The sequence below is a fragment of the Gymnoscopelus braueri genome (assembly GCF_963280865.1).
Source record: "Gymnoscopelus braueri genome assembly, chromosome: 5".
Classification (NCBI taxonomy): Eukaryota; Metazoa; Chordata; class Actinopteri; order Myctophiformes; family Myctophidae; genus Gymnoscopelus; species Gymnoscopelus braueri.
Window position 1 is genome coordinate 49,936,253 of NC_137606.1, and position 20,637 is coordinate 49,956,889.

The 20,637-nt window shown below is 42.2% G+C and overlaps 2 protein-coding genes across 2 annotated transcripts in view; both read right to left on the minus strand.

Moving 5' to 3' along the window:
• Positions 1–729: 729 nt before the first annotated feature.
• ostn (osteocrin) overlaps positions 730–20,637 on the minus strand; it is a 22,020-nt gene continuing 2,112 nt past the window's right edge. Inside the window, exons 2-5 of the mRNA XM_080428545.1 lie at positions 18,384–18,476; positions 8,080–8,291; positions 5,434–5,566; positions 730–4,853 (exon numbers count right to left, since the gene is read on the minus strand). Coding sequence (XP_080284671.1) covers positions 5,482–5,566; positions 8,080–8,291; positions 18,384–18,476 — 390 coding nt within the window. The 3' untranslated portion in view covers positions 730–4,853; positions 5,434–5,481. The remainder of the gene's footprint in view (positions 4,854–5,433; positions 5,567–8,079; positions 8,292–18,383; positions 18,477–20,637) is intronic.
• LOC308085189 (uncharacterized protein) lies at positions 13,407–14,996 on the minus strand (the record flags this gene model as incomplete). The annotated part of the gene is made up of 1 exon (XM_080428273.1): positions 13,407–14,996. One exon carries the CDS (start codon positions 14,994–14,996, stop codon positions 13,407–13,409), a length of 1,590 nt encoding a protein of 529 aa, XP_080284399.1.

Genomic DNA, 20,637 nt, shown 5'->3' on the forward strand with positions numbered 1-20,637 from the left:
ATTGTATTTAGTTATTTTACTGTGGGGAAATATTATGTTAAGACCTGAGGCTGATTCTACAAATGCCTTCTAAATCAGTAGTTCTTACACTCAAAAATTAGGAACCAGCTAACTCCGTTTTTCCATAAATCAGTGCTATTGAACACCCTTTACGTCTGTGTTGGTAAAAAAAAATATTGAACCATTAAAAAGTGCTTCCGACAAAAGCAGCCAACTCCATTGGATCCTCAAACTTTCTGCTAAACCAGCTAACTCCAGCAAAGGGAGGTGGAGTTAGCTGGTTTTGCTGACTCCAGGCTACACCCCCTTTTGACCTCCAACCTCATAGTGAGCATGGAGGTCCATTCAGCTGTTCTTATCAATGAACAAAACCTAACCATTGTTGTTTTGTTTTTTGCATTTCCTGAAAAATGAACATTTTGGAGTTAGCTGGTTCCTGCCGGACAGCAGAGATATACAAGGTTGCGGCACAAAGTGACACACTGAGCTTGTATATCTGCTATTTTTGGGTTAACCAAAGATGGTTAATTTATGAAGATGGACCATCCCAGAGCAAACTGCAATAATTGAAGAAACAAAAACATATTTGGTCTTTCACCTAAAAAGGAAAACATTGAACATTTAATGAGTATATTATTTTATTGTGTAGTTGTATTGTCAGCTGGTAACACGCATTAAAACACAGAACACAGCACTGGATTCACACAGAAACAAAAGAAGAGTTCAGATTGGACTAGGGATGGGACGATAATCGTTATTATTGTTTATCATGATCAAAAACCACTCACAATAATGATTTCAATTTATTGTGAAATTGTCCCCTGTCATAAGGATGCATTAGCTTTGTTGAGCTGCAAATTCAGTACCACTTAAACCCTCTATACTGTACTTGATAAAACGGACCTGTAAAGAGCGCATTTGGTACGCTTTTATTTCACTCTACACAAATCAATTTGCCAACAATAGCCGATACGTGTTGCAACTCAATCTCCCCAGAATAGGGATGGGGGTTCAAGTGGTTTTTACAAAAGTGGCATTTGAAGTTTTAAGCACATTTTGATTATCGCGATACACAATAATCGTGACATGCAATTTATTTTCATATCGTCCTATCCCTAGATTAGACAAACGGCAAGGTTCTAAAAAAATACACCTTTACAGATTATAGATTACTTAATTACTTCTTGGATTACATTATGTCCAGATGTGAGGTGTTGAGGACTGGGTAGTAAGTGTAAACTCTTGTGACTGTGCAAAATGTAATCTGCAATGTAATCTAGTAGATCACATTTCTTAGATTACTCGGAGCGCTCATATTCTGTAATGTAATCAGATAATGGTTACTTTTAGGGTGTGCTGTGACTGGGTTTAGGTGAGTTACTTTCAAAATGTAATCTATCACTTTGCTCAAAGGGGGTGTACGTGGTATGTTTTTAAATAAAGATACAAATAATTAAAAGGTTAATGGTGTAACTATATTCCGATAATCATTGCTATAGTGTTTGTTCAGTAACGGCCAAGTCTCCTTGTCTCTCCAGCTGTTTAGTCAGGATACCAATTTCATCCAATCAGGAGGAGAGAGAACTCATACATAACATGACACAGGAAAAACTAGTGAAATCGAAAGTGATGAAAAAATAAAATAAAATAGCAGACAAAAACGAAAGTATAACATTGAAGCTGATACATTATCTTCGTGGGGTTCTCTCTCCTGGTTGGATAAAACTGGTATCCCAACCTGAAAATGTATTTTCTGTTTTACAAATGTGCTGGAGAGATGGGGAGACGGTAGACCCCTATTACTGAACAAACACTAGCTATTTAACACTTAAGTTAACAAAAATACCATTCCTTTTAAAGTAGTAAAATGAAAATCCCTTTACTTTCAGATGTGTTCAGTGGGCCAACTGATGAATAACAGTCACCAACGTATCTATTTTTGTCTTTATTTTGCAATTAAAGAAGGGAATTTCCCCCCCTTCAAACATGCTTGAGAGTAATCCAAAAAGTAATTCCTTTTCTTGTTTTGTTTTCACAAGTATTCATAATCTAAGAACATTTTTACGATCACTGACAGGCCCCTTCCCAACAACACATCAGCGTAATCACGTCATTTTCTATTTTCTTTATATAAAAGTTATATTACGATTAAAACCACAATCACGTTTGATTACATTACATGTAATCCCATTACGCCTGATTTATACTTCGTCGTACAAGCTCACAACGCGTGCACTGTTGCCAGATTCTGCGAGAGAAATAAGCAACAAGGTCTATGAAAGCAAGCCCAACATATACGTTGGATATTTGAAAATAACCGATCTACAAGCTTACAATGCCTTGCGATGCAACGCGTTGTGAGCTTGTAAATCGGCTATTTTCAAAAGAAATTTTTGAATATTTTGAATATTCTTTGAAATATTTTAACAACACAAATCTGGTGTGGGGGTCCCTGGCACAAAATATCTTTTAGATGGGTGGACAAATATATTCATTTGGGGGTCCTTGACATGAAAATGTTTGAAAACCACTGGTTTAAACTACATTAGGAAACAAGCCCAAATAAGCAACTACACTTTAGAAACAACAACCGCAACCCGCAAACGACCTTATATTTACAAGAGACATTACAGAAAAACTATCCCAAAGTTGCTAATAGTAAGCAGACATGGCAACACTGAACGTGTCGTGAGCTTTAGACCGGCTATTTTCGGCGCGTGACACCGTCGTACGACGAAGCATAAATTAAATTAATATTTCACCTCCAAAATGTATTTTTTTAAAAAAACAAATCACTCACCCTGTTGAAGCCTTACATTCACGGAGAAGTTTTTTTTTTGTCACATTCCTTCACAGTGAATGATGATGAATTGAAAACAAGAAATGAATTGATGTGAACTGGTGTAACTCGGACAGACTCGAGGCCGGCACCGTTGGAGTCCTTTATAAGTTTTGTCAAGTATAATGACTGTGGTTGTATGTCTGTGGAAGGTGGCTCAGATCCACAAGGCCTGCTGCCTCCATCTAGTAGCGTTTAAAAAAATATAGCACTTCATCAAAGCTCACACCCACATTTAGCCGTAAAGGGCTTTTTTTTTTTGCTGCTTTTTACAGCCGCGCCCTGCCACGCCCCTTTTACGGTGGGTATAAAGATGAAATGAAGGGCACGCCTCCATTTTGGAAGGAAACACCCACATTCCTTAGAGCGATTATAGGACTGCCTTGTTTTGCACACACACACGGCCAAACATCTCTTTATAAACTCCAATACATCTCTCAGGGTGTATTCCAAGTCTCTTGTAATCCAGTCCATGTCTTCATTACATCCAAAACACTGAACTTTAATTACAACTTTACTGTTTAAAAACCAGGCCTGGAATTTTGTCATTTTTAGGGGCAAGGCCTTTAGTGTTGTCGATTTTCTTGATGGCACAAAGGTCAGGGGCAGCAAGGCCATCAAATAAAACAAAAATTTTAAGTTCACAGAAATAACGTAAGTAATTGAATTTAAGGGTTATGGATGATTTTTATTGTTAATACATAGTTTAACTATAATTGAAATAAATAAATAAAGTTTTACACAAAATAATTTATTGTATTTACAAATTACCAATATTTGTAGAAACTCCTGAATCAAAAGGTTCATATATGCTCAGCGCTGGACTAATCACAGTGGAACGTTCGCCCCAAAACACACTCGGCCCCATTTTTGTTTTCGTGGACCACTCCTGTATTCTTATATTCGTTTTACTGAGGTTAAGGTTATAGGAATACGTTTAGTTTTAGGCATAGTTTTACTGGGGTTACGTTTAGGAATAAGGTTAGGTTTACGCCTAGTTTTACTGAGGCTACGTTTAGGAATACCTGGTGGCGACTGTTCTGAGGTCGCCGCATTTGACCTGGGGCAAGTGTGTTTTGGGGCGAGCGTTCTTGTATTCAGTTACTGGACTCATTGGATGGAGAGTCAGGGAGGGGTCAGGATTCACTCAGCTCATGTTGAACCTCACTAGGCACACTCAGGCTTAGTTTATGTTCTAGCTTGTGCGTGACATTGTTTACCCCGGAAGTGTAACATTTCCGCAACAATGCAGTGTTTTAGATGTAATGAGGAGTGAAGGACACAGACTGGAAACAATACACTTGGATAATTTATTCTCTGAAAGCTGTGTTGGAGTGTATTAGCAGATTTATTTAATTTAGTTTTACTTTTGTTAATACTGGACTCATCATTATCGTCATTATTTTTATTAATTATTCTTTCATGTTTTCATCGATTATTTTTTTCTTCAGTTAACAAGTGTTCATTTCATTTTGAAGGAATGAAACACAAATAAATATTCTCCATCAATTCCAAGGCTTCACAGGGTGAGCAACTGATCATTTTGGGGGTGAAGTCCTTTAATTGAAGCATTAGTGTCTGTGCTAGCAGCCCAGCCCCTATAGGCAGGCTGTGTGTCAATGTGTTAATCCAGTCTGGATGAAGACTATTAGAGACATTATTCTAGACAGACTGTGTGTCACTGTGTTAATCCGGTCTGGATGAAGAGACAGTATTCTAGACAGACTGTGGAGTCGAGTCACATTCAGATTGACAACAAGTAGCGTCGAGGCAGAGCTGCGTTTACCTCCAGTCAGCTGTGAGCACGTGTGTGAATATAAAACCTGCTCCCACAGGCTATAAGGTTAAATGGTGTGCGTGCCTGCGTGTGTGTGCGTGCTTTCGTGCATGTGTGTGTGTGTGTGTCTGTGTGTGGTGGTGGTGGTGGTGGTGGTGCAGGAGGAGGCGGGTGAAGGCAGGTGATTGGTTGGTTGTTGGCTACTGATATGCATTTCATGCATCTGTGATGAATCTCCTGAGAAGACAAATAAAGGAACATGAATCTACTGTGTGGTTCTTCAACAGGGAGGGGGGCTGCCAAATCTTTGTGTGATAGGAACCTTTTTTTTGGTACATTAACCACTTGAACCCTAGCATCCCAGCGCCTATTCCAGGGGGAAACATTTGCCAAAATAGTAGATCTACAAGCTCATAATGCGTCTCAGCTCCACACGTTGTGAGCTTGCAGATAGCCTATTTTTGGTGAAGAGGTCTGGTGTGGAGGTAAGAAAGAGTAGACCAAGTACAGAGCCATATGTCAAGTGTACAAGTATTGATGGTTTAAGTGGTTAAATGTCTAAAAATACACAATAACGTGAATCCAACCTATTCATTGAAATTTTACAACAAACAAACAAAAAACATTAATTTACACAGCACTGATGATAGTGTTGTCAAACAAGTCTGTGAAGCTATCTATGAAATCTATGAAAAAGTTTAATCTGCAACACAATTGTATACAATATAGTCGAGGGTCCCTGTTTCATCTCTTTCTCTCTCAACTAAGGGGCCTGATCTACTGTATAGTGTCTGTATGAGGTCGTGCAGTACTCTACCTGTCCACCGGAGGGCAGCGGGGAGCCAGTTAACCGAGGGTGTGTGGCCTATCCTCGGCTGTTGGGTAGACGACTGATGCCGATCCTGTCGATGGGTACGTTGACCCGTCGTCTTGGGGACTCTAACACCTTCCTGCAAGACAGGTTTAATTCCATTTCAACCCAGAAGGCTACTGATGTTCATTGGAGTGATGCGCCAACATGGCTACCATATAGGCAGGGGCATCAACATGGCTGCCATATTGGCTGGGGCTAGACGTGCCTCCTAATGCCCTGTTCCTAAACGTCGGATCCGGGTACCACCAAGGGTCCAGATGGTGGCTCTGGGGACCAAATGGACCATTTCTATACACGCTCTCAGAACTAAATGAACACTGAGGATTTTATAATGTAGATTGTGGTTCCAGATCAAGAAAAAAAAAAACAGACAGACAGACAGACAGACAGACAGACTATTAGATTGACTGACACACACACACACGCGCACACACGCACACGCACCCACACCCACACACACACACACACACTCCAATGTACACAATCCTCAGTGTTTATTGTGGGATCGCTAAAGCGATCACACTACTGTTATCTTCACCGTTTTTGGTACAGTTTTTTGGCCCCTAACTAGTCCTTCATACTTTTAGCTACAAACTCCGTTCCAACTCTACAACGTTCGGCCTACTTAGGACATATCGGCTACCATTTGAATTTTTGAAATCATTTGTACTTTTAGAGATATTTCACTTTTTACTTCTAAAAAACTCCCATTCATTTCAATGGAGAAATTCATACTTTTAGATAGAAACTCCGTTCCAACTCTATAACGTTCAGCCTACTTAGGACATATTGGCTACCATTAGAATTTTTTGAAATAATTTGTACTTTTAGAGATATTTCACTTTTTAAATAGTAAAAATACTTAAAAGTTGATAAAGAGAGTAAAAATACTTAAAAGTTGTAAAAATTAGTAAAAGCTACTTTAAAGTAAATAAAGTGACTAAAAATACTTTAAAGTAAATACCTTGAGTAAAAATACTTAAGAGTACTTATATTGAGTAAAAATACTTAAAAGTACTCAAAATGAGTAAAAATACTTAAAAGTTGAAAAAAATAGTAAAAATACTTAAAAGTTGATAAAAAGAGTATAAATACTTAAAAGTTGTAAAAATTAGTAAAAGCTACTTTAAAGTAAATAAAGTGACTAAAAATACTTTAAAGTAAGTACCTTGATTAAAAATACTTAAGAGTACTTATACTGAGTAACAATACTTAAAAGTACTCAACATGAGTAAAAATACTTAAAAGTTGAAAAAAATAGTAAAAATACTTAAAAGTTGTACAAATTAGTAAAAAATACTTTAAAGTAAATAAAGTGACTAAAAATAATTTAAAGTAAATACCCTTTAGAACCTTTCAAACCTTTAGAACCTCTTAAACCTTTAGAACCTCTTAAACCTTTCAAACCTTTCAAACCTTTAGAACCTTTCAAACCTTTAGAACCTCTTAAACCTTTCAAACCTTTAGAACCTCTTAAACCTTTCAAACCTTTCAAACCTTTCAAACCTTTAGAACTATTCAAAGCTTTAGAACCTTTAGAACCTTTCAAACCTTTAGAACCTCTTAAACCTTTCAAACCTTTCAAACCTCTTAAACCTTTCAAACCTTTAGAACCTTTCAAAACTTTAGAACCTTTAAAACCTTTAAAACCTTTAAACCTTTCAAACCTGTAACTCTACTAACACTATCAATACTCAATACCATCAACATTCTTAGCGATCCCACACTGTTTCTTCAGGAACAGTACCTTCTAGTTTAACTCTGAGAGTGTACGAACGGGTCCATTTGGTTTCCCGAATCAGGCGCCAAGGAATCTCCGCTGGATTTGAAGCCCACTTCCTGAATCTCTTAAGGGTGCAGTTCCCATTAATGGCCCAGCAGATGTTGCTATTTCACCTCCTGCAGGCTCCAGAAGAATTTACTCACAATACAAGTGAACAAGGTTTTGGCCGGACTTTACACTTGATTTTATTACCTCAGTAAACATTTTCATAAACACTTTATGTTTTCAAACGCTAGTTTAAAGTCTTTTTGGAAAATTTATATCATGACATGAGTTAAGTAAATTATGGTCCCATTAAATTGCCTGCCAATAACGCATATATGCGTTCTTTAGAATCCATCACTTGCCTGCCAATAACGCATATATGCGTTTTTAAAAAGTTTTAATTTTTTTTATTTATTTTTTTGACCCAAAGACCAAGGAGATAAGATTTTTCGAAGATCTAGACTCCTATCCACTTCCTTGTTAACTTAAAACTTAAAAATTCTGTATCTCGGCTCCTGAGTACTTTTTGTTTTTTCAATGAAAAATCTCTGGCAGGCAACTGAAATAATTCTGGCAGTCCATCGGTTAATTAAAACATTTATGATAAAGTAGAGTATGCTTCTAGGGCTTCTACTAGTTCTACCAAGTGAAGACCCACCCTCGCTGCGGTTGCAGCCAATAACAGTCCGGAAGTTCAAAGATGGCGGGCAGGAAAAGTGCTTTCAAGACAGCTCTGTAGAAACCAATGGGGCTCCCTTCGTCCATGTTCTTACAGTCTATGCTCCGAACCCAATGTTGAGAACCAGTGCATTATACTTTACCTCTGTTTTGTCCCCTGTTTGGTTTCCATGGAGCTGATTGACAGGCGGTCTAGTGGCGTGTTGTTGCCGGGGAAACTCCTCTTCCTCTTTGGCTCCATGACGTCGTTCTCCATCCGCACCATGTGGTCCAGTAGGAGGAGCTTAGCTGATAACTCCTCCCCCGTCTTCTCTGCTGTGGGGCGGGGCTGCAGCGGCACTCCTCTGTCTATATACTGGAATACAATACAATACAATACTGGTTTAATATGTGTCGATATACTGGAATACAATACAATACTGGTTTAATGTGTCGATATACTGAAATACAATACAATACTGGTTTAATATTAAAGATGGGGTGCCGTGATTTTCAGTGATTTTTTCCCCCACCAAAAACATGATTATACTAGGAGGAAGATTCTTTTCAAAATAGTGTTCCAGTTTCCAGTTCATTAAGTATACCTGGTTCTCACCTCCCACCTGAACCAGTCCCTCTGCCTCCTCCTACAGGACCACCCACCTGTCCTAGTCCCTCCTCCTCCTCATGAAAGGACTGCCCATGGCCCTTCCCAGTTGTTTATAAAATGCTCTTGAGCAGTGGTTGTCAAACTGGGGTCTGGGGACCCCCAGGGGTCCTTGAGGGGGTTCCAGAGGGTCCAAAGCAAAATTTGTTTAGTATCAAAATCAGTGTAACGAGTTGAAACCTATACATTGGCTATTTGAATATAGCAGATCTACAAGCTCACAGCGTGTCGCATTGCGACGTGTTGTGATATATATATATATATATATATATATATATATATATATATATATATATATATATATATATATATATATATATATATATATATATACACATACATATGTATATATATCTTACTACTATAATTGACAAAATTAGGTTGCGCAAATGCATTTATTTATTTATTATTGAATGGATGTGAGCGAAGTAAGAGAAAGAAAGGAACTTACCAGTATGAACTTCAAATTAAAACCTGTATTGAGTAACCATAGTACACACTTTCTACTATTCAGTGAGTCTTATTTTGAAAAGCCACTACAGGAAGTGTGATAGTTATTCACTGGCTACTTGTTGCTACCCTACTCGTGTAGCTGGGGACATTAATGAATCGATTACGTTTTTGCATCGCTCATATTACCTTTTAACCTTTTTACCAACGTGAACACCATGCAATATGGAAACTACTGATCTTTCAATCATCTGTTGTAGACAATGGTGAGTTTTACTGCATGTTGTCTCTCTCTCTCTCTCTCTCTCTCTCTCTCTCTCTCTCTCTCTCTCTCTCTCTCTCTCTCTCTCTCTCTCTCTCTCTCTCTCTCCTCTGAGAGTGTTTACTTTGCCCCACGCCCTCTCCCCCCTCTGTTGTTGTTGCTTTGCTACACCTGTTTTTTCTTAGCCAAGCCCACAGCTGTTCTGTTATGATAATGAGGGGGAGGGTATATTTCTACTGCGTCATTATATTGCTGTTTTTGGATTGGCACGTTTGACTCTTAAGGAATCAGCCTCCAGGAAGAAACTCAGGATAGTCAGAGAAGACACCATTACCCATAAAAACAGCAGCAAGGAGTCTAATGAAGTTCTATCAACCTCATAGACACATAGAAAAATAGAAAAAGTGACATGGCACCAGATCTTTAATATGTGTCGATATACTGGAATACAATACAATACTGGTTTAATATGTGTCGATATACTGGAATACAATACAATTCTGGTTTAATATGTGTCGATATACTGGAATACAATACTGGCTTAATATTGCCCAAATATGCAGTTTGGGCAATATTAAGCCAGTATTGTATTCCCAGTATATAGGGTAGACACCTTTAAACAGTAAACAATACTGGTTTAATATGTATCTATATACAATACTGGAATACTACTGGTTTAATATTGCCCAAACTGCATATTTGGGCTAAAATGATATCATATTGATGACATCAATCCATAGTTCATGCATGTATGTCACCCAAATATTTGACCAAATATCTCCAAATATGGAGTTCCACAATTAAGGCTCCAGACTCGCTTATAATCCTGAGAACATGATATAAATGAAATAAAGATACAAGAAAAGTAAACAGTGTTGCCCAGGCAAGCGTCGGCGAGCGTCGCGTCATTGACGCGTGTCCAAATTACGCCGCACTCATGGGTAAGGCCACGCCCCTTGAACCCAAACACGCCCCCACGGCCGTCTTGAGTGACAGCGATGTGTCCAAACACACCCCCCACGGCCGTCCTCTATGAGAACATAGGCTAACGCAGGTATAATACAATGCGGCGTCATCTGAACACACGCGGCATTGACCCTATTGTTGACTTGCTATTTACATTTTCGTATTACAATTTCACCCACTCCTTTACACCTGTAAACTTGGGATGTGACAATACACTTTTGTTTTATGTTTGGAGGTCATAGTATGTCAATATCTTGGGTATGGCTCTGGAGAAAACTAGAATCCATCCATAGTCTCGCTGGACTGATTAGTGCCAAAAGTCTTGAGCAAAGCAGCAGCAGATCAGGTACTATCTGTTTCTTAGATCAGATTTTTTCCTCAGCCACAGGTGTTAAGAATGTGATTTAGATAGCAATTAATAGTTTTCTCTACTAGAGGTTGGGGCTGCTACACGGTCCACACATCTACGTGGCCCTCACACATATGTCTCACCGCCGATCCGACCGATCAGTCTGAGTCATAGTCTCGGGGCTTTGTCAGAGTACCTGTTGTACTCGTCTGTCTGTGTCCCTTTTATGCCCATATATGGAGATCCCTCCATATATGGCCATTTGTTTATGGTTAGGTGAGAGTCATAGTGACATGCCTATATATGGGTGTATCAGGTTTGTTCATGGTTATGTCTCAGTCAGAGTGGCCCGCCGGCCCTCCCAAATATGGGACAATTTGTCCCATCATATCCTATCCTACTACTATAATTGAAATGACCTCCAAAAGTTCGTCCAGGGTAAAAGTACGTACGATCGCTCCACTTGCCTCAGACTGTTGATCAGTGCTCTGGCTAATATTTAGGCTTCTTTCCCCGCCTTCAATGTACTTACATATTGTACAATTAATATAAAACTACATTTTAACATTTTAGCCACAGCAGCTTTCCTTTTTTTTGGCCGCAGCATCATTTTATTCGATTAGTCGAATACCATGATCAGTCATAACCATATAAGGACTTTCCGATGCAGTCGCAAGTCAGGCCAGTCAGGGTTTCAGCACCATAGACAACACCTTATTTTTTCCAGACAAAGGCAGTCTGTGTAGGCCTATTTTCCAATCAAATGAAATTACTTTGGCTACAATAAATGTTGCCAGGTGTTATCATAATAAGAATAAAAAATAAATTACAATAATAATATAAGTTGTAATACAAGATATGTGTTTCTGTTCATGCCGTCAGCTCAGATGATGTCGGCTTCTGCGCCACTGTCCAAAACACCAGTCTTGGATTACACCCGTTCTGTCCATGACTCCAGTCTCGGATGACATAGGTCTCTTCAACCCTGCTCCTTGTATGGGTATCTCGGGCCGGCTCCATACATGGGTATCTTGTATAATAATTGCGTCGCGTCATTGCCTTGATACATACCTGCGTTGGCCTATGTTCTCATAGACGACGGCCGTGGGGGGCGTGTTTGGACACATCGCTGCCACTCAAGACGGCCGTGGGGGCGTGTTTTTTTATTTGATTGTAATGTCAGAACCAACGGTTAGGTCAAACCCTCTTCAACATTTGTGGAAACACACTACCCCCAAATTTCCAAAGGAAATATGTACACTATGAAGAGTGGATTGAATGAGGTATCTTGGGCCTTCCTGATAGGGAAAAACCACCAGAATAGATTATTTTTGTCTTTAAATTGCTAGACTGATGTCAGTCATTTATGTGACCTTATGTGGAATGTCGATTTTGGGTGCATTGGCGCATTTGACACTTGACAACGACTAGACAAATGAAGGAAATTCTAAACGATTGAAAAAAGAAAAAAGAAGGATTGAAAGAAAGGGTTCAGTTATTTTGAAGCGGAGACGGGTATCAGCTAGCGGCAGCAGCAGGGCTCCTTGGATTACAGAGACTGCAAGGAAAGCCAGGAGGGAACTGCTTGCATTCATAATTTCCCTGCTCATACGTGATGAGAAACATCATAATAGCGTCTGCTTGACAATAATAGCATACATGCTTAATTCAGTGTGGGGTATTACTGCTAGTTTGTTCATGTCAGTTTTTGTCGATTATGTTGTTTATTAACAGTGCAGCGTACTTTAGGCTACATCATATAATGGAAGGCACATGATGCCTGAAAAAAAAAAGTCATGTGTTGGTGCATGTCACGTGTGTATAATGCATTACGATCGGGAGCTGCAAACACGCCGGTTTCGGGACACGGACGGAATGTCTTTACCGGCCGTCCATACTGTACAGTTGACTTCCGCTGTCCTTACAAGTTCTTGTGATCTCCTGTTGAAAAGCTGCAGAGATGGACTTGCCGTTTGAACAGAAAAGCTTCAGGGGTGGTTGCTGCTAAATTCATCCATGTCATCCCTCTGAGGATGACATGAAGAAGCACTGCCTGGAACTTGAAGTCCACTGGCCACGGTGTGGGAGAGACAGAACATTGGGAGGATGGGCAGACGGGTGATGCTGGATGAGTCCAACCCCACTGAGTGGGAAGCCTGGCAGCATGCATGGAGACCTCTGTATCAACATTGGCAAGAACATCCATGGCAGTGACACTCTGGAAAACGCCAGGATGGAGATTGGTCTGTGGTTCTAGACCGAGGAGTTAGTTCATCAACTAACAGCTCCCCGCCCATGCCAACTCAACTGGCCTTTTTTTAAATACTCTAGACACACCGCCCGTTGCTACTGCAGAGACAGGAAATATAATAATAATCGTTATCGGTTGCCCTGGTCTCTTGCGACGCTAGCGGCACGTCCCATGTGATGTAGAGACCCGGTGAGGCCCCATGTGAGGCAGGACACCCCCCTGGGCCCAAAGACCTTTTCAAACCATCCATAATGCATAGCCTCTAAAAAAAAAACATACTGTATGAAGACCTTCGCTACTTTGTTTCCAAGTATAAAAGCTCTATCAATAAGATACTCCAGAGCCGCAAGATGTCCTTTTCTTTTCTTTTTTTCTTTGTTTAATTCTTTATTTTTTTTATGGTAAAATTCAGTCCTCAAAGTTGAGTGTCATAATTTTGTAATGACTGTCCTCTCCAAAGTCATTTTGCTGAAGGAAAAGTAAAGCCTCTTGGTGGAGGCGCCTAGTAGGCTCCTGTGGACCTGGAAGAGCTCAGGGTCATAGGCCTTAGGCCAGGGCTGGGAAGGCCTCGGGGTCATCCACGTTGGGCACAGACAGTCCACTGGGCGTGTCGCTCCATCCTCCACCACGGGGCATCCTAGCAGAGAAACGATCGCGAGGCTCACGGGCCTCGCCTCGCCCACGGGCCTCGCCTCGCCCACGGCCTCCTCTGCCACCAGGGGGCCCCCCACGGCCGCGATCTGGACGACTCGAGTCTCCAAAGTTGATCTTTATCCGGGACGTGATGTTGTTGGCTGGCTTCCGGAAGTGGTGCTCATCCTCTGCTTTAGGAGGCTCTTCTGGTTCATCACTACATGTGATTACCTCAGAGGACAGAGTACCGGCTTTCTTCTCATCTTCCGTCTTGTACTTGTGCAGCACATATTCTTTCTTATAATCTGCGCCCTCGGTGACCTTGCGGATGTTGAACTCCATCTTGGCGCGCTCCTTTTCCTGCATGGCTTTATATTCGTCCAGAGTCATCTCCTTGGGGGCCTCCTCCTTCTTCACTTCTACCTCATTGTCCTTGTTCTTGGAGTCTGCGGGCAGATGCTCCTGGTCAACCTGGTTCATGTCATCCTTGTCAGTGTCCCCGTTGTGAGATCCACTTCCACCACGTTTCTCACTTTTCGGGAATGTATTGCCGCTAATGTGTCGGTCAAATTCCTGTCTACTCCGGAAGTCAAAACCACCGCCACGTCCTCTGCCCCCACGGCCACCCCTGGCACCTCCACGTCCTCTCATGGGCCTTTCACCAACAAGATTCTCTGCAGAGAATTCATCTCCCTCTGCTTTCTCAGCGCCTTCACCAGTAGGCATATCCGACGCAACGTGACGTGAGAGACTACTGTCTGAGGGGGGGCGAGCTTCTCCCCTCTGGCTGACCTGGGGGGGCCTACCACCCTCACCCTCGGGCCTGCCACCCATCCTTGGCTTGGGACCCTCACCCTCGGGCCTGCCACTGGTCCTGACCCTGGGACCATCACCATAGGGCCTGCCACCCGTCCTGGACCTGGGACCCTCACCCTCGGGCCTGCCACTGGTCCTGGGCCTGGGACCCTCGCCCTCGGGCCTGGGACCCTCGCCCTCGGGCCTGCCAACCGTCCTGGACCTGGGACCCTCACCCTGGGGCCTGCCACTGGTCCTGGGCCTGGGACCCTCGCCCTCGGGCCTGCCACCCATCCTTGGCTTGGGACCCTCACCCTCGGGCCTGCCACTGGTCCTGACCCTGGGACCATCACCATAGGGCCTGCCACCCGTCCTGGACCTGGGACCATCACCATAGGGCCTGCCACCCGTCCTAGACCTGGGACCTTCACCCTCAGGCCTGGCACCCGTCCTGGACCTGGGACCCTCGCCCTCGGGCCCTCGATCCATCCTCGGTCGCAGGCCACCATCTTTCTTGAGAGGTACTGCCTGGGTCTCCTTCTTGTCTTCCAGGGAGTCCTTTTTCTGGGCTCCAGTCTTGGCGGTACCAGGAACAGCAGCCTCCTTCTTTATCTTCAACAGCTCAAACGGGTCCGACTCGTCGTCCAATAAATGTTCGAACCGATTGGTTATGGCACAGCCAAAACTTTCTTGCATTTGTCCGGCCATGATGGTACCCCTTAAGCAGGATTTTCCTCTGATTCTCTTAATATCAACTTAGGCAGGCTCTGGAAATCCCCTGTGCTACACAGTCTGTTCAACAGATCTTCAGGTGAAGTGGTACAAGATGGTGGATTTGTTGCTAAAAGTAAAAGACATTATGCCTGTAGCACTCAATTAAGACTGTATATACTGTATATTGTGCTGAAACTGGAAAGATTCACCATTCTGACACTAACTATCCCAGGGACTAAATTACATTTTATTTAACACTTCTTTTTAAAGGACGTGGTTGTGATGACGAGCTTGTGATGTCATTGCATGATGATGTCATAACGTAGAATACACAATGACGTTACTCAAACTGAGAGGCCATTTTTGCCATCATACATGACGTCACATGAAGGAAGCCATGCTGTTATTCAGAGGTACTCACAGTGCTTGAGTCAAAGTATAAATCGTCCATCTCCATATTTTAACTTTTTGTGTTTTTTTTTATAAATTAACACCCTACTTTATCATACTACAGCGTCACACAAAAGCATCCAAAGTGGCAGATCTGTAAGCTCGAAATGTGTTTTGAGCTTGTAGATCTGCTACTTTTGCTACATTCGAATTTGAATCAAAGGCCCTGTCCGAAATCAATCTATCAATACAATATTAGGTAGTTTTGCATTTCACCACCATCCAGGCTCCATCGTCACCAGTCAGGTCTGCTTATTATAATTTCCCCCCAAGAGTTTATTTGAAAATAGCAGATCTACAAGCTCACAACGCGTCGCAACGCATAGTGAGCTTGTAGAGCTGCTATTTTGAAATGTATATGTTTAACGTGCTCATGTGGCCCATAGTTGCTTCTTTTGGGCTTGTTTTATTAGACCTGGTTGCTTGTTTCTCTCACAGAATCTGGCAACACCGATCGTCACCCCACTTGACCTTCCATCCCGATCAATTTACCAGCCAATGAGCAGTGTGTTGGCAACCAGCTAGATGAACTCCACTGCTGTGTTTGCTCCCAATGGGACATGTTATTTTATACTGACCCCTGGCGGACCTTGAACATCCCACACAGGGCCATTGAGCTTGGAGGCTTCTCCGTGCACCGACTAGGTGGAGTAATACATTTTCAGTTCAGGATTACAATTTCATCCAATCAGCAAAGAGAACTAATTTACAGGACGCAGGATATAAACAAGTGAAATTGAACTTTAACATGATGAATGGGGTTATCCTGTAAACCCTATAAATCAGTGGTTCTCAAACCTTTTTATGTCAAGGACCCCCAAATTGTTAGCCCGCAAACTTCCATTTGAAAAGATATGTCAGGGAGAAGAGAAGATATTTACAGTTATAGCAGTGATTCTCAAACATTTAGCGGGTCCACATTTTGTTCCTTTTGTACACTCTTGGAGTTACAGAACCATAGGGGTCCATTTGGTTCCTAACTAACAATCATTTGGCTGGGGAACTAATAATCATTTGGCCGGGGACCCCCTAGAACCCCCTCAAGGACCCATGAGTGGTTCTCAATTGTAATTTGAGAACCACTGGCGTAAATAACTCATAATGAAAGGTTCACAAAGTTCGACCCTCACATCTACCGATCCAACCAATATGTCTGAGTCATAGTGTCTGTCTGTGTCCCTCTTGTGCCCTTATATGGAGATCTCTGTATCTGTCTGTCTACCTGTATCCTTTTTATGCCCATATATGGAGATATCTGTATCTGTCAGACCTTGTCCCTATTATGCCCATATTTGGAGAACCCTGATATCATCAGTGTATGCCCATATATTGGAATGTCCACATATGGGCATATTGGTTGGATCAGTGGTTCTGGACAACTGGATATTCTAACTACTCGACGGCAGGCTCCACACTCCCTTGTGTCCTTGCCGCTGCGCACGGCAAGTTTGAAAAGGGTCGTCCCATATAGGCCTATACAGTATCTCTGCTCTCAGGCAGAAACCAGCTAACTTCAAAACTTTCAGGAAATGAAAAAACAAAAGTGGAGTTAGGAGGTTTTGCTCATCATTGCTGAATGGCCCCTCCAAGCTCACAATGAGGTTGGAGGTCAAACGGGGGTCAAACGGGGGTGGAGCCTGGAGTCAGCAAAACCAGCTAACTCTACCCCCCTTTGCCGGAGTTTAGCAGAAAGTTTGAGGAGATTGTTTGTCAGAAGCGCTTTTTAATACTTTTCATTGGTTCAATTTTTTTTTACCAACACACAGACGTAAAGGGTGTTCAATAGCAGTGATTTATGGAAAAATGCAAAAGCGTCAAAATGGAGTTAGCTGGTTTCTGCCCGACAGCAAAGATATGCACATGACCACATATATTGTATGGGCATAGCGGTTGGATCTGTGGCTCTGGACAACCGGATCTCTGTATCTGTCAGTCCTTGTCCCTTTTATGCCCATATATGGAGATCGCTGATGTAATCAGTATATGCCCATATATGGGCATGCCCCCCTTTTGTGCCCATATTGCATATGGAGCTGACTGATTTGTTTGCGCCTGATGCCATGACGACACATTGAGGTTAGACAACACACTCCATATTTGGGCGTAGCTGCATTGGGAACTCCTGATACGGCTATGGCTGAGTCAGAGTGACGTCAGAGGTCCGTCCGCCCGCCTCCCATTAGCCATTTTTAATATAGGATAGGATAATAATTTGAAAAATGTGGAAGAGATAGACTGGCTTGAGAGACTATCGATTACGTGGACAAGGCTATGTCGTTACTCTCTACAACTGGACTCTGGAGTTTTGGAAGTAATAATTTAGCCTTTGATTTTTGATTTATTTTTTGGAGGTCACACAGTATCGATTCATTCAAATCTTTGGAAGTCGTAGAATAGTATTTACATTTTTAGAGGCTATGGTATTTTATGTTTGGAAATTTGTTTGGAAGTCATAGTTATTTGTTTTGTGCAATAGAAGAAGCCACATAAAGAGACAAACAAACAGAGCCCACCCCGCCCTCAGAGAGAACACAGCCTACTGTCTGTATATAGCATATCGCTGTTGTCGGGCAGAAACCTCTTATCTCCACATACGGAGACGGTATACTGTATATATCATCATTTTGTGAACGGAGATGTCTTACAATGAAACATTCCGGGTTCGCGTTAAACCTCAGACTCTTTTAATTCTTTCAGTCTTTTCATCTGTATGTCGGGTGTACAAAAACCTCATAAAGAAACTAACAAACAAAACTAAAAACCTGATAAAGACTTTTTAGGGAGCAACTTTCTCATCTTCATCATTCATATTTCTAAGGGTAATCAGAAGGTGCGTGCGTGGGTGCGTGGGTGCGTGGGTGCGTGCGTGCGTGCGTGCGTGCGTGTGTGTGTGTGTGTGTGTGTGTGTGTGTGTGTGTGTGTGTGTGTTACCTGTGGTATTCCTTGGGCGATGTGGAGACAGTCCACATGGCAGTCGAGTAGAGAGACAGACAGGATACAGGACAGCAGAACACAGCCCAGCATCTACAAAGAATATATATACTACTTTACATGTAATATGATATGTTTTCCATATAATACATTTAAAAAAAATGATTTTTTTGTGTCGATATTCACATATAGCCTATTGATGTAGGATCGGTCTATCTGTCTGTCTGTCTGTACCTACCTACCTACTGTAGTTAGTTAGTTACTGTAGTTACTTTATTGACACAATTGTATACAACATTGGGTCCAAACAATAGTCGAAAATCCATAAAAAAAAACGCATTGAAATTTACAATACACAAAATCCCTTGACTCATACAACAGGAGCTTTCTGTTGCTCCAAAATAAATTTACATATCCACCCATCCACCGTCTGTCTGTCTGTCTGTCTGTCTGTCTGTCTGTCTGTCTGTCTGTCTGTCTGTGTGTCTGTGTGCGTGCGTGCGTGCGTGCGTGCGTGCGTGCGTGCGTGCGTGCATGCGTGCGTGCGTGTGTGTGTGTGTGTGTGTGTGTGTGTGTGTTCTATCTGTGTGTCCGGCGGGTCCTGTCAGGTTTCATTCATCCAGACTCTCTCCTTATTTACCTTTACCCACAATCCATCTGTGAAAACACAGTGATCGGGGTGCTGTGAGCAACGCCCAGACAAACAGCAGGAACGCTGGGCTACGCACAGGAAGTTATAATATTATGACTAGACATAGGGTGCGAGGGAGGGGCATCATCTGATGACCTGACGGAGTCAATAATAATGAATTTAGTCAATGATATCAATAAAAACAATAAGGTTTATTGGTACCACACCTGACATATAAGGAGTGGGGCTCAAAGTGCTTTATAGGCAGCGCTGGGACAAGTAAAAGGCCTGTAAAATATACCTTACAGTACCAAAGTAAGCTGTACAAGCTCACAGCAAGCTTGTACATCTGCGATTTTTGAAGGATTTTGAAAAATGTCGAAAATGTCTTTTGAATAATTTTTACATACATCTTCTCTTCTTCTCTTCCCTGGCACAAAACGTTTTCAGGTGGGGGTCCCGCGGCCAAATTTATATCAATTTGGGGGTCCTTGGCATGAACGAAAAGGTTTGAGAACTACTGCTATTACCATTCAGCTATGGCCGCTCCTAAATGTACTCATACTTTCAACCACAGAAAAAAAAAAACACAAAGAAGAAATAATATTACGAACATCACGTCAGGACGCACAATGTGAAGCTAGCGGTGGCGTTACAAAGAACACATGAGTGTGAGTCCAGCGTAGATCTGCTAGACACGCCTCAGGGCCTTCCCTCTACACAAACACATGACATCACAGCCATTCTACACAGGATTTCACATGAACCTACTTACTGTAAGCCCTATACGCAAAACAACTCCCAGCAGCAGACGAAATTGGATGAAGAAGATGGAGATGGATCGGGCACACGCTGCGCAAACCAGTGTCAAACACCACCAGACAGGCTCTGACTTGGAACCCTCAAGGGAAGAGAAACAGAGACCGGTCCAAAAAAACACCTGGCAGACGCGATCTCCGGGCAGACACCAAGAGACTGGGATACACCTGGTCGCAGATAGAAAAGAACTCCAGTGACCGAGAACTCTGGAGGTCCCTAGTCGACGGCCTCTCTCTTAATATCTCTGGATCAGACCTATATTGATCCCTGCAGGGGTAATTTAGTTGCCCGAGGCAGCACAGCAGTACGGATGCAGAGTAAAATAGTAGTGTGAGAGTATAGCTACACAATAGCTAGGAGTCAAAAAAATAAGAGACAACATCATCAAAACACTAGCATTAATGAACGAAAATACAAGGATCAGATCAGCCACATATTTATAGGAGTACATCGTGGATAGTTCAGCTGAGCAGAGGTCATTATTTCTGTATCCTCAAAGCAAGAAGGAGTTTGGAGTTTTCTTGGGTTTCTTGGGTTTCTTAGGGTAATTGGTACGTACCCTTGCCAGTTCCCTTGAGCAAGGCACTGGCATTACAACTGGACTTGGGCACCTCCATTGATCACTTTCAACCCTGTTTTGTGGTGTCCACCTCAGCATTCCATCTCCCAGGGGTCTAGCAGCGCATTGTAACGCGGATAGATTCCCGTGTTCTCGGCCGATACCGACAATAAGCCTCTTCGACTTACTTACTTAAGCATGTTTTGGGCATGTCAATGGCATATCTCCTCCAAAACTTTTTTTAA